Source organism: Trichosurus vulpecula, chromosome 1, assembly GCF_011100635.1.
Source record: "Trichosurus vulpecula isolate mTriVul1 chromosome 1, mTriVul1.pri, whole genome shotgun sequence".
In the NCBI taxonomy this organism is placed as follows: domain Eukaryota; kingdom Metazoa; phylum Chordata; class Mammalia; order Diprotodontia; family Phalangeridae; genus Trichosurus; species Trichosurus vulpecula.
Window position 1 is genome coordinate 364,227,453 of NC_050573.1, and position 23,499 is coordinate 364,250,951.

Genomic DNA, 23,499 nt, shown 5'->3' on the forward strand with positions numbered 1-23,499 from the left:
TATTGACCAAGCATACCTCCCCTATCTCATTCTCATATAGCTGATATGATGAGGTTTTATTCTTATTAAACTTCACCCTATTGGATTCAGTCCAATATTATGACTCCAGATTATTTCATCCAATATGTTAGAGATCTCTCCCAGTTTTTGGCATTTGTCGTTTGTTGTTTGTCCTACTTTCTTGAAGAAGACCATGACATCAGGAAGGTGAGATACCATGATTTGCAAGTGAATTGGATTTAAGTGAGGGAGGGCTGTGCAAAGTCACCAGCCTCACTCTCTCCTTCAGAGCCATCTGGGTCCAGTGGTGAGATCAGAATGACTGGAGGTGGCCCCAGATGCATTTTTGGCATCTACACATTTTTTTAATATCTCAACTATGCCTTCATCAAAGTTATCAATAAAATTTAAATAGAAGAGGAAAAAAGAGTAATTTTCTGGACCACTCCACATTAACATTCAGCCATTGATGACTGGAACAGTCATTCAACTAGTTCTGAATCCAACCAGCTGAATTATCATCTAACCCACACATCTCCACTTTGTTCTCAAGGTTTTGTTATGAGCGGCTTTATCAAATGCCTTGTTTGGATTGAGGTATATGGTAGCTATGAAATTCCCCTGATCTCAGTAACCTTTTTACATACGTTAATGTTCCACTTCCCTAATTAGACACTCTGACATTGCCCTAACTGACCATAACCTCCTGTCATTCCACCCCTATGCTTCAGTCCTTTGCCATTGAGACTTCCAATCCTTCCATCCCTCAGTACTTTGTCAGGCCATTACCCTTGCTCTGACTTCACTTTCCACTCTCTCAGCTCAACCCAATGCTCTGGGACCCCTTGATCAGCCACCCAGTCACTTCTCTCCTCTTGCCAAACTTCAGCCCTGGATTACTTTCACCATCTGTTTCCGGTGCCCCTACTCATAGGTTACTGAATAAAGCTAGAAGAAATCCCACAACTCTGCTAACTGGATGCACTGCAGATTCATGTTTTCCAGCCTTAATTGGGCCCTCACTACAGCAACGCAGTGCTTTTATTTCTCCCTAATTGATTCCCCACCTCACTGCCCAAGAAGCTATTCCAGACTTTCTCTTCTGTACTTGTCACCTCTACACCCCTTCCTGTACTCCTTTTCTCTTAGCTATGAACTTTACCTCTTAATTTAATGAGAAAATTGAAACTATTCAATGTGAGCTCCCTCTTTCTCCCATTTCTTCATCTCAGTACCCCTTGACATCATCTCCCACTCTCTACTCTTTTCCCCTTTCCTCTTTTCTGACCAAGAGGTGGTCCTTTTCCTTGCCAAAGCCATAACCTTTGTCTACATGAACACTGGATCCCATTCCTCCTCCATTTTCTCTCGTATCCTCATTCATCACTCTCCCCTCTGGATTTTCAACATCTTTTATCAACTGGTTGCTTCCCTATTGTCTTCATATCCCATCTTTAGTAAATACTCGCCAAGCTCTGCGTTGAGCTGTTATGCCATATCTCTTCCCCCTTTTTCAGCCAGAGTCCTTGAAAAATATCAACACTCACATACTTCCTTTGTTCTCCTTTCAATTACTCCTCACCTCTTTGCAATTTGGCTTCTGACTTCATCACTGAACTGAAACTTCTCTCTCCAAGTTATTAGGGATCTCTTAATTGCCAGATAGAATTGTCTTTTCCCATTTTTAAACCTTTTCAACCTATCTGCTGCATTCCACTATCTGCATTTCAACCTATCTGCTGCATTATTGATAAAATTTAAATAGAATAGGCAAGAAGAGTAATTATGCCCTCTCTGTATACCCTCTCCTCCTAGACAGTCTCTCTTCTCTGGGTTTTCATGGGACTACTTACTTATACTCCACCTGCTACCTCTCTGACTGCTGCTTATCCATCTTCTGGCTTATCATTCACGACATATTCCCTGAGTGCAGGTGTTCCCTAAGGCTCTGTCCAAGTCATTCTTCTCTTTATCTCTGCACTCTCTTGGTAGATTCATCAGCTTCCATGAGTTTAAATAAAAAGGAATGATTATAGATATGTATGTGTTTATGTATAAATGTATATGCCTATACATATGTGTGAGTATATACAAACAGGCACACATATGTGTATAAATTCACATGTATATAAATATATATATACATATATAGGCATGTCTATATATAATATCAAAGACATATAGATACAGATATTTTGCTTTTGTCAAGCATTTTTCAGTTGTATCTGACTCTTCGTGATTTCATTTGGGGTTTTCTTGGCAAAGATACTGGAGTGGTTTGCCATTTCTTTCTCCAGCTCATTTTATAGATGAGGAAACTGAGGCAAACAGGGTGAAGTGATTTGCCCAAGGTCACACAGCTAGTAAGTGTCTGAGACCAGATTTGAACTCCAGAAGATGAGTCTTCCTGACTACAGGCCCAGCACTCTAATCACTATGTCACCTAGCTGCCCATCGAGATAGATAGATAGACAGGCAGATGGACAGATAGATGGATGGATGGATATTTTTAGTCTCACATCACCAATCGCCTATTAGACATTTCAAACTTAGATGTCACAGAGATATGTTAAACTCAGCAAGTCCAAAACTGAACTCGTTATCTTTTTTTCCCCTCTTCCAAATTTCCCCATTTCTGTCAAAGGCACCACCATCCTTCCATTGTTCCAGATTTATAACCAAGGCATTGTCCTTGATTCCTCATTCTCACTCACCCCCACACCCAGTTAGTTGTTAAATCTTGCCATTTTTACCTTCATAAAATCTGTCACTTATAAACCCCTTAGCTCTACTCTAACAGGTACCACTTTATTTCAGGCCCTTATCACCTTTCTCCTAGATTATTGCAAGAGCCTTCTAATTGGTCTCTTTGTTTCAAGTGTCTTTCCACTATAGTCTACCATGCATCCAAAGTAATCGTGCTGCCAAAATAATTTTCTTTGACTTAGATCTTACTCTTCTCAGTACACTCCAATGACTTTCTGTTGCCTGTAGGATCAAATATAACCTCCTCTGTTTAGCCTTTAAAGTCCTATCCAACTTGATCCCAACCTGTTTTTCTGATCTCACTGGATATCGCCTCTTCCACACACAGTCTGCCACTCAGCCAAGTGGCTTTCTCTGTTTGTCACACAGAACACTCCTGTCTCTCATCTCTCTGCCCTCGTACTGGCCATCCCACGTGCCTGGATTGTATTCCCTCTTTACCTCCAACTCACTGAATTACTCTCCATTTTTAATACTGAGCTTTTGCATGAATCCTTTCCTGATATCCCCAACTACTGAGGCACTCCCTCCAAAACTACCTTGTATTTCAGTCCCATCTATATATTTTATTTGCCTAATTTATATTTATGCTGTCTATATATTTTATACATACTTCTTGTTTGCCCCATTAGAATGTAAGGTCTTTTAGGGCAGGGATTGTTGCAGTCTATGTACTCATATCCCTGGCACCTAACACAGTATGAGGCATATAGCTGATAGTTAATAAATTGCTGTGGATTGATTGGCTAATTGATGAACCTATACTCTCTTTTACACTTGGTCTCCTCTGTCTTGCCCAAGGTCAAAGTGAAGTACAGCACTCACTACTGATAGACATGGAAGTTTTGATCTATTCTCTTTCTCATTTGGGCCAGTTTGTTCCTCCTTCAGTGCCCCCCACCCACCCCATTCACTGTACATCGGTACACTATGCAGACATCCATTCTACTTTAGTCACCCTTCAGCTCAGCACTCCTAAGCCCAAGCAATCCATCAGCCTCAGCCACCTCACTAGCAGGGACGACAGGAATGTACCACCATGCCCAGCTGAGAGCCTGTACTTGCTGTTGTGGTTGCCAGTTCCCTTCGATAGTACAGTATGGAATTTTCCTAGGAATCAAAATCCTGACCTATAGTTGACTTATTTTACTTGGTCACAGAAAGCAGAACTGGCTGAAATTTAGAGAGAGGCATATTTTACCTCAACATCAGTAAAAATGACCTGACATTTTGAACTGTCACAAATTGGAATGTATGACCTCCCAATTGAATTTAATAAACATTATTAAGTTCTTGCTATTGGAAAGCTTTATGCTGGACAATGGGGATACAAAGACAAGAATGACAGGTTCTGTCATCAAGGAGTTTACATTCTACCAAGGAACATAGCATTTAACGAGATAAGTAAATATGAGGTAATTTGAGGAGAGAAAGATAACTAATACCTAGAGAGACCTAGAGGGTCTGCCCAGGAGGTACCATATAATCAAGGCTTGAAGGAAGCTAAGGATCTGAAGAGGTGAGGGTGAATTCCTGGCAGTGGAGATGAGCTGGGAGCTGGAATTTGGAGTTTGGAAAAGGTTAAGTGACCAGTTTGCCTGGAATAAGTACGTAGGGAAGGATAATGTGAAATAAGTCTGGACAACCAGCTAGACCAGGTTATGAGGAGTTTAAATGCTAAGCTAAGGAATATGTATTTTATCTTAGAGGCAGGAAGGAGCCACTGAATAGTCTTGAATGGGGGGATGAAATGGTTCGTGATTTATAAAGGAAAGATAATTTAGGCAGCTATGTGGAGGGTGGATTAGAGAGGGGAAAACTGGAAGCAGCAGAGACAAAAAAGAGTAGTCCTCTATAGTCGTTGAGGTGGGAAGTGGTGAAGCACTAAAGTGGAGTGCTTGCTCTATGAGTATAACAGCATTCACAGTATATTAGTAAAAGGAGAGAAAAAGAGAGAGGGAGGGAGGGGGAAGGGGGAGAGAGAGGGGGAGAGAGAGAGAGAGACAGAGAGAGAGAGAGAGAGAGAGAGAGAGAGAGAGAGAGAGAGGGAACTATATTTATTCATTTAACAATATGGGACCCATCAGTGGAAGTTTATACTCAAGAGGCTCTATGAACATTTTCTGGGGATGTTGTATGAGAAATTCCTGTCTTGTTATGAATTAGACTAGTTTGCATCTGAAATCTCTTCCAACTATAAAATTCTTCATTCTTCAATATTCCTGCTTAAAAAGGGGGATCTGAATTATACTGGACAAACAATATTTATTCTACCTAGCTGGTACAAGTGGTACAGTGAATAGAGTGCTGAACCTAGACTCAGGAATATGAGTTCAAATCCTGCCTCAGGCACTTATTAACTGTGACCTTGGGCAAATCATTTTATCTCTGTCTGCCTCAGTTTTGTCATCTGTAAAAGAGGGATAATAATAGCACCTACTTGTTAAAGTTATTATGAGGATAAAATGAGATAACATTTGTAAAGTGCTTTGAAAACCTTAAGGCACTATATCAGTGCCAGCTGCTGCTGCTGCTGCTGTTGTTGTCATCCTTCTCTGAAAGATCTGTAGGAAGAAACTCTATAATTGTCTTTCATTACTGATAACAAGTTTCTCCATGTTTTCTCCTTGAAGACCATCCATCAGTCAGTCTTCAGAATTTATTGAGTAATTATTAAGTGTAGAGTCTTATATCAGCTATTTTTACAGTAGTTGGTTGACCATGAAGTGGGTTCCTCCCCCACATACACACACAACTTGTTCTGGCATTTTTATGCTACTAATGTCTATAGCCTACTAGGCTTTGCCCAAGTATCAGACTCTTACCAAGCCGTTTTGCAAGGCTCTCAGAATTAGATTCAGAGCTTGAAAGGACCCCGGAGGCCTTCTAGTCCAACCCTCTCATTTTAAAGAGAGAGGAAAGTGCCATTATATTGATGGTAGGGTTCATGACTAGTTCATGTATCCTCTCTACTGCCTAGGCAATACACTCTGTCAAAGAAAAAGAAAAAGATGGGAGAAAGCCAGTAGCTTTTTCAGTTCTTTCTATTATTCTTGGTTGCAATTTCTTCATTTTCCCTCTTTCAGTTTTAATTGGCTTTAGTGTGTCCTCTGGCTGAACTTGTTTAGCACTAGCTACCAGACCTCCAAGTGAAGTAAGTCATCCTCAACTCCTATATCTCTGTGGCAGTAAATTGTTTTTATTGGTGTTACCAGCACTTATGTCAATATGCACTAAAATCTAACGACCTGTCTAGTTAAGAGTCACCGGACTGCAAAAGCCATTCTCTCTCCTGACAGCCTTAGCTATTAGGCCTGGAAACCAAATTAAGGTACTGCTGGCTAGGTTCTCTACTGTTTTCCTGACAGCTTCTCTTCCCCAAGTTTTATCTTTTGATTAAGACTATCTTTATTGTCATACTTCTAGATACCAGTTATTATTATATACAGATGTGCAAATGCATTTTAACTATAATGCTGTCTTTCTTAGACAAAGGTGGCACTGTTGATCCACCATCAGTAGGCCATATGCATTGAGGTGTATTTCCTAATGGCACACACTTACAAAATAGCTATCCATATTAGGAGTATAGTCTATAGTCAAGCAACAAAGGAAAAGTTAACTGGCTTGTATGGGAATTGATCATGTGATCTTAACTTCTGTACCACTCTGCTATAATCATTAAGAAAAGAAAGCCATATTAACCACACATAAAGATGAAAGGAAGTCTATGAAGACTGACTGATGTTATGACCTTATGGTATATTTATCTAATCCTATAGCTAGTTACAGAAAGTTAGAACCAAGGTTGCATATGACTGACATCTTATTTTTAGTACCACTAGCATCATCCAAAAGGTTTGACTAAGTGCCTATATTTTTAGAATGCTGTTGTGTGCAGGGTCTTCTTTTGTTATTGCAAATATTATTTTCCATGTATCTTAGTCAAGAATAGTTTAATTTTGTTCACCAACTACTTGGAATATTTTCTTTCCACCTACCTTTCCCCCCCCACTCCCATATTCTATTGCTGACACCACCAAAGAAGTAGTGTGGGAGAAAGAGCACTGGATTTGGAATCAAAGGACATATTTAAGTTCTGCTTCAGCCACTTATCCTATGCCAGTGGTGTCACACTCAAACAGAAATAGATCCTTGCCGACATATTAACTTAGTAAACCACAAATCAACATTATCTGTCTTCTATTATATTTTTATTTATTTTAATAAACATTTCTCAGTTACATTTTAATCTGGTTCCCTAAGGGCAGGTAGTGAGTTAGACACCTCTACTCTACAATTACATATGTCTTCAGATTCCTCATCTTTCATATAATGATAATACTATTCTTTTCTACTTCACAAGGTTATTATAAGGCTAAAGTGAAATATTATATGTAAAGTGCTTCTAAACTATCAAATACTATATAAATATGAATTATTATTCATTCCAGACTAACCCTCTAACTGAATTATTCCAGCCTGCTTCCCTCCCTTCCATCTCACTAGATAACTCACATAAACATCAAATCTGTAAAGCTATAGTAGCATCTCCTTTTTCTTATAGGCCTGTACTTTGTGGTTAAATATATATTTATTGAAGGTAACTGTGGCCAGTCTCATGACCAACAAATTAGTAAATTATGTCTAAGTTGACAATTAGGTTCTCAACTTAATGATTTGTTTATTTAACTGATGATCTGATGAGTCTTGTTCAAGTATCTTATACCATCAACAAAGTGGTTGTCATTTTTGTTCTGAAACAATCATGATGTCTTCATAACAAAATGGACACAGTATCATGGTTTATTACTTTGTTTGGTTTAGCCAGTTCTAAGAGTTGATCTAGCTGGCCAACTATCAGCCATTAGTTACATGAACAAGTCATTAGGTTAAGAAGAGTAGTGTTAACACAGGCATAAATTCTGGAGGGGTGTTGTTGTTTTTGATAACTGTAGTCACATCTCTTTGTGTCTTTTCTCTCCCTAATAAGTTACCCAATTATAGGTATCATAGGTCCCATATATTCTGTGCTAACTCTAAATTCCCTTTTGCACCCATTAAAGGGCTTAGCATTCCATAATGCAATAAATTGACTATTGAATGAGGATTTCCATTACTTGCCTTGGATGAAATTTATACAAACTGATAGGCCCCCGTATGAATTTTATTAGGATTTTTTTGTTTGTTTCCGTGCCTACATTCATTGTGCTCTTCAACTCTCATTGAATTTCCACCTAAAGAATTCTAGTAATAAGGGAGCCATGCCTTCTCAGGCCATCCTACTGGACTAATTACTAGGAAGTATTTTCCCTTGCACTGAGCTGCTTCTCTGTTTCCACTAGTTGCTCCTATTATGTGTGGAATAAATCTAATCCTTCTTCCACATAACTCTTCAGATAGATGAAGACTAATATGTCCTCCCCTTAGTTTTCTTTTCTCCAGACTTAACAGCCCCAGAGTTCCTTCAACCAATGTTATGTCATCTTCTGCAGTCCCCTCACCATCCTGATTTCCCTCCTCAAGACCAAGCACTCAACACCCTCCAGTTTGTCAATGTCTTTCCTAAAATGTGACCTCTCTTACCATTCCTGAAGTCTTTTCTTGACAGACTTCAGATACCTAACAATCAGATTCTTCCTTAATGCCTTCTATAAACCATTTCTCTCAGTTTCACCTTTATCTTTGTGACTTTTCACTTAATTCCACATGGGCAAGTGCCAAGAAACCTGCTTTTATTTTCAGGTCCTGTTATGGTCAGATAAGTTTTCTTCCTCTTATTTTGTTCATATGCCTAACCATTAAAGTAAGTATTGATCGCTATTGAAGAAAGCTTCTTCCTGTACCAAATTTTCTTAAAGTCTTCAGATATCTATCCTCTAACTGCCTAAATAAACAAATTCCTTCATTTTCAAGTATTGCTTTATGGACTTTTCATCAGCAGGTGTGTTATTTTAACATGTTCTTCCTTGCTCTTAGTTGTCAGAAATTACTGGCTTTATTTTTTTCCTCCAACAAAGACTAACCTTCATCTCACCTTCTGGGAAACTTCTATCAATTGCACAGCCCTCTCCCCTCTCCACTTTATTAATGGGCCTCTCTTTCCTTTTATTCGTAAAAATTAGATTTAGTCTCCATCAGCATAACTCCAGCTATTCTCTGCCTCATTGTTAACCTGTGTCACTTGCCTAACTCAGTATTGTCCATTTTGGGTTCTTTGAGTTTCCTCTGAGGTAATTACTTTCTGTCCTAAAAAGCATTCCTTTGGGAAAGTAATTCAATTATACTACCTTCTTCTTATGTTACTTTTTTTCCTCTAGTGTTCTGGTCATATTTAATAATGTATTGTTAATATGTACCATACCCACCACCTTCCAACCAGAATCACAATATGACTGTGTAAATCTCTCCATCTCCTTGAGCCTCAGTTTCTTTGTCTGTCATATAACTATAATACCATTCTTCTCTACCTCAAAAGGTTATTAAAAAGTTAAAGTGAAATATTATATGTAAGGTACTTCTAAACTCTCAAATGTTGTACAAATGTGAATCGATGATTATAAATGCTGATGACCACTGGTTTCAAGGAGAAAATATGCAGAAGCTTGTCCTCAATAATGAAGGAAAATTATAGCATTTCTTCCTACAGATCTTTTAGTAGAGGATAAGAACAACACCTTCCATCATAATAGGTTTTCATACACCATGGCACCAGGCTTATTTGGTTTCTTTATTCCCTAGAATTTTTCAAGTAGCTCTTGGTAACTAACACAAAGTCTCCCCATTGTTCTCAATCAATTCCACCCTTTTGGTTCTAAGAAGAGGAAAAATTTCTTGTCCATTTAGAAGATTCTTTGCTTTCTGGCTCATAAAGTTTTCTTTAAACCAATTTAATAATATTTAAAATCTTTTGTTAGCTCTAGTGTCACACGGTATAACAACGGTTTGGCTAGCAGCAGCTGTTGAGGTATAAGACCCAACAAGAGAAGCAACAAGAGCTGTAGTACAGGTTCTTTGATCTGCTTTACTAAGGAAAGTAACTTTAAGGGGTTAACAATCTCAGTTTAATTAAACATATGTATATTATTCACTTAGTTCAGGGGGAAAAGCCAGCAACCTGAACTTCAGAGCAAATGCAAATAAATTACAAACGTACATTATAAACAGACCAAATACAAGTCAACATCTGGCTTAGCAAAGCTGGGGGGCAGTTACAACGGCTTGCCCAGAGTGTCACGCCACTCTTCCAGTGAGTGAGAGCCCCAAGGGAAAATGGCAACCTTTGAGTTTATATATCCTGTTCAGAGTCAGAGGGCGTCACAACATGCAACTCAAACCCATGTGGCCTAAAAGCTTCTGGTGTCACAAATATGTGACTCAAACCCATGTAAACTAGACTTTCCCTTGAGGCAAGGAGGTCATCAAAGACTCCTGATTTAATCAAAGAAACAAAGGCCAGACTCTTCAAGGGCACTTGATTAAATAAGTGCTAAAAGAGAAAACAGTAAAAGAAAGTCCCACCTTAATTACTGATACACACAGCTATCATGACACTAGCAGAAACAATGTCCTTTGCCTTAGCTGATTGAGGACTTTTCTCAGTCAAATTCCTTGTTGGGGCCAGTTCCCTTTGGCCCATGTTTCTTATTTCCTGTCCATCTAGATCTAATTTGGGATCAAAAAGTCACCTATTACTCATTTGAGATTTTTCGGGGGTGAACAGTATTTCTAAAGTTGAGCATTGGGATTGGGGCTGGTAGTTTATATCTACCTGGATGTGAGAGAATGAAAGCTGACTCTGTCAAACAAAGTGGAAGTTAAAAGTTTTCGACTATCTATGCCTGTATTTGGGGGTGAAAATCACCTGTATTTGGAACTTCCATTCTTCTCATCCACTGACCCACACACAGAACCTATAAGCTCCGTCACATCCATTATTAGGTTGCTTTGCAAACTACCTTTGCCATCTCTATCTTTTCCTTGATTCAACATTTCCCATATTTTTGTGGGTCATTAACTTCTATTATCATTCAAATTTTGTTTATGAGAATCAGCCTACCAGGTTTCTGTTGTGTCCAATGGGTCATAGTCTCCATCAATTAGCATCATTTCCAGCTCCTCTTGCTTACTTCCCAACCACCATTCATAGATATGTTAATATTCCTTTTTTATTCTTAGTATTCACCTTTTGTTGCAGAACATGTCAGTCTTCTTCTTATTATTCATATTGTAAGTATATGCCAGGTTTTGTGATAGACGGCGCATTTATCCTTCCTGCCCTTCATCTCCAGTATATTCAGATTGAAGACTCAAATACTGTCTATTCTTAGGAAAGTAACTGACGTCACTAGTTCAGGCAGTCCAACTCTGTTAGCCTGTCGGCCCGTATCCATCTCCTTTGTGAAAAATTTTTCATAAATGCTGAGGGCAGTAAAAAGTCTCTAGGGGGCAGTGAGAGTTTAAGCCATGTAGGAGGTAGCAGGAAGCAGAATGTCCATGAAAATTTTAGTCTATAATGTTTTTTCTTACCATTTCTAATCTCAATCCTTCAGTCAGGTTACTGTGCAGTTACTTTCTTCTCATGTTTTCAGAACATGCCTGTCTCTCATATATGCTGCATGGTGGTATATAATCAAATAAAAATGAAGTAGGGATTGCCTCAAATTTTATCTGCTTTTTGAAACAGTATATGAAAGCCCAAAAGCCCAATGTCTGTGTCTCTGTATATGATCTAACCCCCAACTTAACAACCAGAATTTTTTTCATTAAGGACCCAATATCCTTTTCTTCCAGATATTGACTTACCTACTCTTTCCCTACAGAGAGAGGTTTTTTTTTTAACTTATCATCTACTCTAAGATGATAATATGGGAAGGTTGGTGGGAGAAGTGCTGAGAAGTGTGGTAAGATCACCAATCAAAGTTTCATTCAATGCAAGTGACAATTCCTAACCATGGACTTGAATGACTTTTAAAATTCAGTTTCTTTCTTTCTTTCAATCAGCAGTAGTCTGCCTTCTCTCCATCCCATCTCCCACATTTAGAAAGCAAGAAAAGAGATACCTCTGTTTACAGACATGTATAATCAAGTAAAACAAATTCCCACATTGATCATGTCTAAAGAAATATGTCTCAACCTTAGTCCATCACCACTATTCAGAAGTTAGTTGGCATGTTTCATTATGATTCTTCTGGAATCTTAGTTAGTTATTGTGTTAATCAGTTTCTAGGCAACTAAGTGGAACAATGAATAGAGTACTAGGCCTATCAGGAGGACCTGAATTCAACTGCAGCCTCAGACACTAACTGCAGGATGGTGGGCAAGTCTCTAAACCTCTGTTTGCCTCAGTTTCCTCATATGCAAAATGGTGATAATAGCAACTGCCCTCCTAGGGCTGCTGTGAGGATCAAACAAGATATGTTAAAGTGCTTAGCACAGGGTTTGGCACATAGTAAGCATTTAATAAATTATTTTTCCCTTTTGCTTCCCTTCCCTCTTAAATCTTTCACAATTGTTTATCTTTACAACTTAATTGTTACTGTATAAAACATTTTTCTGGTTCTGCTCATCTAGCTTTCTATCAGATCATACAAATCTTCTCTGGTTGCTCTGAAATAACCCCTTCATCATTTCTTACAGCGCACTAATATTCCATAACTTGTTCAGCCATTCTCCCTCAAACTGAGGTCACCCCCTCAGTTTCTAATTCCTTAACACCGAGGAGAAGGAAAAGAAAAAGATGCTCTAAATATTTTTCTACATACTTTGTGTTTGTTTTCCTTAGGACTAATCCTACCCTTAATCTATCCACCTTCTAATTCCCCCTTCTCCCTTTCCTTCTTGTTTCCTTGTTAAATGAAATGTATTCTATATCCAACTCTGTGTGTATATTTTCCCCTCCTTTGACTAATTCAGCTGTGAATAAGGTTCAAGTGTCACCTCCCCACCATTCCTTCCTCCTATACACTTTTACTTCCACACCCCAATTATGTGAGATCATTTTCCCCACACTTCCTTTCCCTTCCCCCCCTAATAAATTTCTCTTCTCTTCCCTTCCCTTTCCATTTTTCTTTTTAGGATCACTAAAACATAACAGAACCACTACCAGGCCCTCTGTCCAATTAAACTCCACCCATCCCCCAATCCTGTGATTCCTAGGGATGAAAAGGTTCTGAGGGGACACATGTGTTACAATATAAATAGGTTATCCTTTTTTCAGTCCTTTATGATCTAGTTCTCTCCTGTTTAGTGTTTTCTTTTTCTCTTGACTCCTGTGTTTGCACCTCAGAATTTCTATGCAGCTGTGGCCTTCTCATCAGAATACTTGTTAAAGTTGTCAATTTCATTAAGTTCTCCTTTCATTATGTTTTCCCCTATAAGATCATTTTTAATTTTTATGGCTAAGTTATTCTTAGTTATAAGCCTATTTATCCTTTGCTTCCTAGAATATAATTTAAATTCCAGTTTCTTCTCTTCTTTATAATGGCATCTAAATCATATGTGAGATCCTGACTTTAGCTCCTCATTACTTGAATTCTTTCTTTCTGGCTGTGTGTGTGTGTGTGTGTGTGTGTGTGTGTGTGTGTGTGTTTCCTTTGACTGGAAGCTCTATATTTTGACAGTAATGTTCCTGGGGGAAAAGGGGGTTTCATTTTGGAAGTTCTTTCAGAAGATGATCAGAAAGGTACTTTCTTTTTGTACTTTGCCTTCTGAAAAGGCAATTGGTAGTACAGTAGATAGAGCCTTGGGCCTGGAGTCAGGAAGAATTGAATTAAAATCTTCAGACCTTTACTAGCTAAGTGACCCTAGGCAAGTCACTCAACCTCTGTTTGCCTTAATTTTCTCAATTGTAAAATGAAGATAATATAGTACATACCTTGTAGGGTTGTTGTCAGGATCAAAGAAGATGATATTTGCAAAAAGTGTTCACAGTGTGTGGCATATAGTAGATGCCATATAAATATTAATTTCCTTCCCTTCCCTTGTTCTAAGATATCTTTGCAGTCGTCTTTTATGATTCCTGGAAGTGTGATGTCTAGGCTCTTTTTTTGGCTATCATTTTATGATAGTCCAGTGATTTTGAAATTATCACTACTCAATGTGTTTTCCAGGTGAGTTGTTTTATATTTTCCTTTCCTTTGTTTTAATATTTCTTTTTGTCTCATGAAGTCATTTGCTTCTATGTATGTGGACCATTCTAATTTTCAGGGAGTTTGTTGCTTTGACAAGGTTTATACCTGTTGTGCCAAGCCATTCATTCCTTTTCCAGTTCTTTCTTCCATAGTTCACATTTCTTTTACAGCTTTTTTTCCTCTACACTTTCATTTCATCTATAAAAAAAAATTTTAACTCTTGCTTCAGCTCTTCTAGAAATTCTAGTTGAACTTGTGCCCAAGTTCTGCTTTCCTTTGAGGCTTTGCTTGTAAATGTTTTAGAGTCATTCTAGTCTTCTAAGTTTTTCTCCTCAGTGTCCCTGTCACCACAATAGGTTTTTATGATAAGACTTTTATGTTTATTTTGTTCTACCAACCTACTTACTGACTTTGGACTTGATGTTAGGGCCAGGTTCTTTGTTCTTCTGGGTAGGAATGTCTGGGCTGGTCCTTCTGCTGCTTTCATGGAGTATTAAGTAGTGTCTCACTCTAGAATCTCAGGAACAGCTCAGTCCGGAGCCCTGCAAGTTTTCATGCTTCTAGAGTTGTATGATCCTGAGCACAGTCCGACTTTTTTGCCCTCTTGGTCTAAGCTATGCAAGTTCTGACCTGAGAGATGTTATAGAGTAAGAAATGACAAGATCTGGCAATTAATTGAACATGTAGGGTAGGTAGTATCTGAGCTGGGCCTTGCATGAACTTCAGCAAACAGAAGTGGGGAGACATTCAAGGCATGGAAATAGGAACAAACAGGTCAAGAGCAGGGAATGGGGTTCAATTTGGCTGGAAGATAGACTGTTTGAAAGGAGCAGTATGAGATAAAGCTGGATATGTATATTAGAGTCAGCCTTCTGAGAGCTTGGAATGGCAGACTCAGGAGTTTATATGTTATTGGCTAGATAATGGGGGGTCATGGAAGGTTTTATTTGGGCATACGTATAAGACCAGTTAGGAAGCTATTACAATAGACAAGGGCCCAAACCAGAGGGATTTTATACATGAGACACCATAGACACAGAAATGACAGAATTTGGCACCTGCCTGGATCTGTTTTGCATGTAACAGACACTTACTAAATCTTCTCTGAATTGGTGGGGTGAGGGATAGGAAAGAGTCAAAGGTGACTACAAGGTTATGAGTATAAGAGACTGAGACTATGTTTTGCTATTAAAAACACTTTGGTGAAGTGAAAACTTGGAGGGAAGATTAAGTTTAGTTGTAGACACGTTAGATTTAAGATGTCAGTAGGATATCCAGAAAGAAACATCCAGCAGGCAACTAGAAATACAGACTTGTAGTTCTGAAAAGCTGTTAAAGGTAGAAATGTCAATTTGGGAACACTGAATAAAGGCAAAAATGGAAATCATGGGGTATAGGTCACCAAGGGAGAGGATTGTACAGGCAATCTGATAAAAATATAACAATATTTTACATTTATATAGCCATATATAGTTATAAAAGAGATATACACTATCTCATTTGAGCCTTATAAATGACCTCATGAAATAAATAGTGCAGTGAACAGATGGGGAATAGCTGAACGAATAATAGTATATGAATATAATGGAATATTATCGTACCATAAGAAATGATGAAAGGGGTGATTTTAGAGAAGCTTAGGAAGACTTGCATGAACTGATACAGATTTAAATGAGCAGAACCAAGAAAAAAATTCATACTGCAGCAATACTATAAAGACAAAGAATGTTGAAAGACTTTAGAACTCTGATCAAACACAATTCCAGAAGACTGAAGAGGGAGGAAAAAAAAGGATAGGCATTTATATAGCACTTACTATGTGCCAGACACCATGCTAAGCATTTTACAAATGTTATCTCATTTGATCCTCACAATAACCCTATGAGGTAAGTGCTATTATGGTCCCCATTTTACAGCTGAGGAAATGGATGTAAACAGAAGTTAAGTGACTTACCTGCAGTCCCATAGTTAGTAAATGTCTAAGGTCTGATTTGAACTTAGGTCTTCTTACTCAAGACCCACTGCTCTATCCACAGTACCATTTAGCTGCCTCTGCTGAGGTTTTATCATTCAACCAATGATCAAGCAGGCCAGCCACTTCCTGACAAAAAGTTGATGACAAATAAGACTAACATGGTCAATGTAGGGATTTGTTTTGATTGACTTGAATATTTGTAATAAGGTTTTTTTTTTCTTTTTCTATTGGGGTAGAGTTGATAAATTGATTTTTGTTAAATGAAAAAATTTAAAAATTAAAAAGTAGTACTATTATTATTATCATTTTAGAAATGAGGAAACTATGAGGTTAAATGACTTAATCAAAATAAAATAGCTATTAAATGGTGAAGCTCAGAACCAAGGTCTTGCACTTTTCACTATATTATGTTGATTCTCTATCTATGCAAAAGCCTAGAAGTAGAAAAAAAAAGAGTGGAGAAATTTTGCATGGATGAAGATAGAAGAGCTAATCAGTAGAAAGACAGCGGGTGATGAAGTCCAGTATTTCAAGGAATCAAAATCAAGCCCACTAGTCTGCAACTAGCAGATACTACCTTTTTCTGGAAATGAGGCTTTTTCCTCTTGTCTAGTTCTTTGGTATCTCTTCCCTTTGCCACAGTCTTTTAAAGATTGTAGTAGTTCACAATCACATTTAATTGTTCTCTTATTACCCTCATAAATAGTGTGTCTAGACCTAGTGACTTGAACTCCCTTGGTTTCCATGACACCATGCTGTCCTGGTTCTCATCCTACTTTCATTCATTCATTCAACAATCATTTTATTAGACAAATACTGTAGGCCAGACACCGTGCTAAGCACTTGGGATACAAAGACAAAAATGAAGCAGTCCCTGCCCTCAGGGAATTTATGTTCTACTGGGAGAATACCACATGTACATAGATAAATGTAAAATGCAAAATAAATACATAGTAATTTTTTATGGATGGAAGGACTAACAAATTGGAGAATCAGAAAAGGGCTCATATAGGAGGACGTATTTGAAATGAGCCTGGAATAGAGAACTAGGGTTTACAAAATCCAGCAAACATTTATTAAGTACCTACCATGTGCCAGGCACTGTGCTAAGTTCTGGGGATACAATTAATAAAAAGAAAGACAACTCTCAAGGAGCTTACAAACTAACGGGACACAAAACAATACAGGAAAGTTAGGGCAGGTGAGGAGTGGGAAGGGACACCAGGGGATATCTTGTTCCATGGAATTATAACCAGGTAGAGCAGTTTCTTCCCTCTATACGGGAAGGCACTGGGAGGAGGTTGGTTGTCTGCCCTCCAGCCCTCCAATCAGAGGGGAGAGGAGGCTAAGGGAAGGTCTCAACCAAAGCATGAATTAGCAGCCAGGTGATGAGATTAGAAGTAATGAGTTTATCCTTGGGGGGGCATCTTGTTCCACAGAGTTGAAACCAGTCAGAGTAGCAGATGCAAAATGGGGAGAGTTTACCTTCCAAAAGATGGAGATAGGATGTTGTATATGGGAAATAGCATGTAGGCTAGTTTGGCTAGAATTCAGACTGTGTATTGGAGTTGGTGGGGAGGGAGTTAGAAGGGGTGAGATGCTTGAGGCAGGGGAAGAACAATGTACAACCTGGAAAGATAGGCCAGAGCCAGAATGAGAAGAATTCTAAGTGCTAAACAGAAGCACTTTTATCTAGTGACAAAACAGAAACCTGTTGTCAGAGTGCAGAGGAGAAGTTGTTGGATTTGGATTCAAGATGTAGGTTTGACTCCTGGATCAGCTTTTTACTTACTCTGGGCAAGTCTTTTCACCCCTCTCGGTGTCGGTTTTCTTGGTACCAGTGAGGAGGCTGGACTGAGATCATCTAGGAAAAGAGGCCAGTTATATCTTATTATCTTGAAAGTGACAGAGAAAGTCTTTCTCCCATCATGCCATTTTTCAACCCACAGCACTTTACAGAAAGGAACATACAAGCAGGCATCAACAGAGTCAAAAACCTTTTTCTGTCAAATGGGTACAATTTGTTAGAGGAAGGAGCACAGGCTACAAGGACCTCAAGAAATTATATTGGTGCTTAGGAATTTAAATCCAGGACAGCATGGCCATTTCCGAGATCACAGGATTACCAGAAACTAATTTGCTGGGTTAATTCCCCCCATAGTGGGGACTGAGGACCTGAAAATATCCCATTCAAGTGCTGGAAGAACCAGAAATACCCCAGAATCGGGACCACTTTGGCAGTACGTTCTGCTCATTGTATTTTTCTTTAATTGGAAGTACAAAATTTTGGATTTTTGTTTGCCATCAACTAATTCTTCTGGTGTTTTCTGGAGTTAAGCAAAGGTGTTGTCTTGTGATAAAGGAAAAAAGGATTAAAAATCAAAATATACAAACTGAGTAGTCTTAAATCAACAGAAATATGACAGGCCATCAGCTATAGAAATCTCAGTAGCAGAAAGGGGAAGAGGAAGTGAATGAGCATTTATTAAATCCCTACTCTGTGCCAGACACTGTGCTAAATGCTTTGCAAGTATTAGGTGTGCTATTGCACAAACATTCATTTCTCAAACAAAAAGCAAGGCTTGACAATCTGCAGTGCTACCTGACAAACTGAAGCAACTTGCTGAAATTTCTACTTGTGATTGTATCAGCTCCTACCTTTGGGAGTCTAGGGATTTCTTCAATCACACACCATACCACATGTGCTGTCCACAGCTTTCCTAGATTAAGTGCTGGAATGATTGTCTTTGTTCCTTTGTACAGGGGCAATGTCAGGAGCTAGAAAAGATGCAACCACATCTCCTATAATGTCAGTCAACCGAAAGGATTTTGTAACCACAGCTACGTCACCATTCCAATATGATGCTTCCAGGTAAGCTGCTGGGGAACCTTTGGTTTAACATTCCACAGATGCACCCATTACATCTCTTCAGTTTGGGGGAAGCATCAGAGTTCCTTTGGTGCTATGCTCTAATGTGAGATGGGTAATAAAATCTCTAAACTGCCCTATCTTTTGACATTTATAGTAAGCTTTAAATTGCTTATTAGAAGAAGAAAAGTAGAAATATGCCAAGTTAGAACATTTTATTTTTACTTAGATTTTCAAATGAATATATTTTATACTTAAAGTCCTGCTATGTTTAATAGACATGTAAATAATTGAAAGAGTTAGTGCTAACCTCCGTTAGGCCTTAAGTCCACTGGAAGGTTTTAATCACTTTGCATTTTTTTTCCAAGTTTTATCAAATGGAATTTCCCTAAAATGTATCACACAGATGTTATTTTATATTTAATGACAAGTAGCAAAATCACATTAAGTCAGCAGCTTTGATTATACTGTGTGCCTGCTCTAGAGGCTTCCCCATAACAGAAATATCACTTTTACTCTAGTAAAGGGAAGTAGGTTTGTTTTCACTGCCATAATGTTCACAATAACTTTGTCTCATTTGGGGATTATAGCTCCCAAGGCTGTGCGCATGTGTATGTGTGAGTGTGTGTACATGTACGATATTTGTTAATGAAAATTTTAAATCAGTAAAAACCATATCTCTTGTCTACATGACGACTTCTGGCAATAGAAGTTGAATTGGTTCTGGACCCAAAGGATGATTGGCTCAATTGTTGGGAGGTGAATCAAAGGGAAAAGAGCCCTTGACAAAGCATGAAAGGTGGGAAAGTATAATCAGTTTTCATTTCCACCGCCCTCTCCCCACCAGTGCATATCATGAGCTAACTGAACATTTAGATGGTCTCTCTTGTTTCCCTGGGAAGCTGGCGATTTTTTTTCTATCTTATATGGAAATGTGTAGTATATAATCAGTGAGGCCACTGATAATTAGGATAGGTTTTGACATATTCCCCTGTAGAAGCAGAATTCATCTTCTGAAGGAGATTATTTCCTACTTAGTGCCTCAATATCCACAATTCTACATTGGTTAAAAGAACATTTAAAAACCAAATACTCCATTAAAAGAGCAACATTAGTCTCATTTAAAAAAGCCACATCTGCAGATACCACTGTGGAGGCTAAAATTCCTCTATCACCACTGGAGGCTCCTAGATGGTTATATATAAACAATGACACAAATTATATTATTGAAAGGGAATCTGTAAAAATAGAAGTGATTAGCTTGCAACAGCATTTCAGAAGTTTATTTATTGTATAAGGAACAGAAAATTCTACTATCTCATAATGCATCTAAAAACATCTCTCCCCAATGAGATGCTCTTATTGAAACACATGTGAATTTGACCAGGTTAAGTAGCCTTGGTATACTTTTCCTTACTCATGGGCTTCTTTAATTGACAATGGTAAATGGACAAAGCTTTCTTTAGAGACCTAAAGCTGATCCTATCCTTCATCAGAAAACCTGCTTGGGCAGCAGGTCCTTCCCAATTTATCATTGAATGCTTATAAGCTTAGACTGCAAGTTTAACTAACTAAATTAATCGATATTGAGAATTATAGCAGCTTTTGTACAGCAGTTAAGGGACTGTCAGCATGTTAGTGATACCAAAGATTTTTGAGGGGTTAATCACTTAATCAACCATATTTCTTGAGACAGAAACTTGTTATATAAAGTAGCATATCTCTTCAGATACTACCTCTCACTGTCTGTTTAATGCTGAGACAAATATTAGCCACAAAGGGGCTTAGTTTGTGTTTACTTGAGGATGTTTGTGGTTTTGAACATTTATACTCCTTGTATCCCCTCAGACAAGTGTGGATTATAAATAAGCATTTTTTAAATTCTAAAAAAAAAAACCCAAACCAGTTACACTCTTTTAACCTTACAAAATGAACACATACTGCTTACTGATTACAAATCTGATGGTTTTAAAGAAATATTTTGAGTCTGTTCCATTGGTTTGGGGAATAGTGACACCTTAAAGTAGGCCTACAAAGTGTTTATAGGAATGTTAGACCACACAGAAAGAAAGGCCCAGAAGTTACATCTTTCATAATTGACCATGTGTCACGTAGTCACTGCCCATATATTTCTAACCTTTCTTGTTAGAATGCTACTACTCTGTTTCATTAGTACATTCATACTTCTGATTTTGCTGTTTTGAACTAAATTCGCTTGTTGGTCTAAAATAGTATAGGGTACCCGATTTAGAATATCCCACACTCTAACTAACAATTTGAGCTCCAGGAGAATTCATCCCATCTCTTCTTGAGGGATTAAGCTCAGTTGGAAGGAAAGAAAAAAAAAAGAATCTGGATTTTCAATCTTTACACCAAATTTTCTTGCTATTGCAGACGTAAATCAGACCTTTAACACTAATATGTTTTTGATGGTTACCTTTCTAGCATGAAAAAGACTAAAATGTTCCTGTCATTTAGATTTTGCAGAATACTCCCCATACTTACTGAGTACACCATATCAGCCCTGCAGAGTTTTATAAATCTTTGTTAAAATTACTTATAAACTTGTGTTTATTATGGGCTTTAAAAAGCAGGTTTCTTTATCTGTTAGTCCTTAGTGGTTCATATCAAATATAAAAATTCAGAATATTCTTAAGAAATGAGTATTTGACTAAGTAAAATAATGTATAGCATGCCAGATTTTCTCCTTAGAAGTGCACATTGGCATGTTATGGATCCATTATACAAAATGCAGAGTTGAAAAAAGGATCCAGAGCTATGAAAATCAGTTACTGAAAAGACGCAAGTAGATGCTTTCCAGATCTCAGTATCAGATGTGTTTTATTTATTTTCATTTCCAAGCATGGAGAATGCAAAGTACATGATTTTTATAGAGGACTTTTTAGTTACTCACAAACTCTTATTGGGGCTTGGGGGGAGAAGCTTTTTATTTTTCATTCCAACAAACATTTTAAGGTGCAAAAGAAAGGGAAAATATGGGCACTTCCCTCATCCACACCTAAATTCCAAGCTTTTTTAGGACTTGAAAAAAAAGAGTGGAGGTGGAGAGGAAGCTGATAGGAGACAAGTTTTCCTTTTTTCCCTGAAGAGAGCTAACGGCCAGAAAAGTCCAATATAGTTCCATATGCAGGTGATAAAACCAGACGTTGGCAAATTAATCTCTCTTATTCACTGTGTAGGTTGTTAATTGTTCTCTCTGCTGGCTGTCGATATAATGTGAAATTTTCATTCCCCATTCAAGATGGAAAAAGTTGTGGCTGAAAATGTTAACATTTGCATTTTTATTTGTTGATTTATTTAAAGGACAGCCTCTCTTACAGCAATCCATCACTCGGTGACACCCCAAATATGAATAATGTATTGTAGACTTGCGGTTACAATGTGTAATAAGTGCCAGAGACAGTAGAGGAATGTTAACTATGTTGCAAATGTAATATTTATCGACTCATAAAGTTTATTGCTTTCGAGGTTCAATAATACTGACCATAGGACATTAATATCACTTATCTTGATTTTAGTTGGGCACCTTTGTATGTAGAAATATCCCATCTATCTCATGCTTACAAAATAAATGTGAAATTTACAGCACCAGTAAGTAGGGTATTATGGTGTTCCTGGATGAGAGCTGCAGTGCTCCATTCCCACCATTTCACTTCTTGGCCTCCAGCATTGATCAGATACCTCTAAGTTGTCCCAGACAGTAAACACAGTAGTCGACTTTGCACAGGAGGGTGGAATAGCTGAACTGTGTGAAGACATTTATTTCCACTTGGCTGGGACAGGCAACATTCCATTTCAGCTAGAGAAAGGACTGGGAGAGGGGAATCTTTTCTCTCTGTCACTCTGAACACCAGGTGGGTGGTTGAGATTAGAGACCTGAGATTTGGCTCTTGATAAAAAGTTGAAGAAATCAGTTTTCTTGTATGGTGTCCATCCTGTGAGGTAGAGTCTAAGTTCACTCATTCTTGGGTGATCAGATTCCATTTAATCTTGTAGTTTCTGTACCACAGAGCACTACAGGGCACCTGGGACTCCAGTTCTAACCCAAAGCTATAAAAGATGGAGTTGGAACAGGGACTTTGGCTTTCTCTAGAACTGGGGGAAAGGTCTGATCCAAGACACAAGCTACTATATTAATTAACCCTTTCGTGCCTGCCAGAGTTAATGTGTCCGTTAAAAACAATGGAGATCACACTGGGAATATCTGACTCTTAGCAAAAAAAAAGAAGTAGTGTTAATTAGCAACTGTCAGCTGTAATTGTCATGCTCATTAAGATGCAGAATTATGTATTTCTTAGTTATAAATAACCTTTCTAATTGTACTTGATGTATGCCAGTTTAATCAAAAAGTACACTTGCAAACAGGCAGATATTTGCATTAATCTAGCATTGGATCTTCAAGGTTTTTTGATAGTCTTTTATTTCAGATTTAACTCAGAGAAAAAAATCTACAGTTGCATATCGTTTATGTATTAGTGACTTTTTCTATTCAGCTATGTAGAACTGGCAGGATTTTATATTAAAATTAGGTTAAATATCTTCTGAGATTGTTCAGTGTAATAGAAATCTTGTCGGTTTTTGAAGCAATTGGTAGGGTTTCCATCACTCAGTCTTTTGATAAGAAGTTGATTATTGTTCCAAACTGATAAAGCTGAACATAAAGCATATAGTCATCAGACAAAAATGGCTCAGTCCCCTCTTTGCTGAGCTCCAAGGCCAACTTGTGTTCTTGTCCT

The 23,499-nt window shown here is 38.0% G+C and overlaps 1 protein-coding gene across 1 annotated transcript in view; it reads left to right on the forward strand.

The window, feature by feature from the left end:
* Nucleotides 1-23,499, forward strand: part of LOC118846702 (protein hinderin-like) — a 291,103-nt gene that overhangs the window by 227,314 nt on the left and 40,290 nt on the right. The window contains exon 5 of the mRNA XM_036755471.1: nucleotides 18,637-18,745. Coding sequence (XP_036611366.1) covers nucleotides 18,637-18,745 — 109 coding nt within the window. The remainder of the gene's footprint in view (nucleotides 1-18,636; nucleotides 18,746-23,499) is intronic.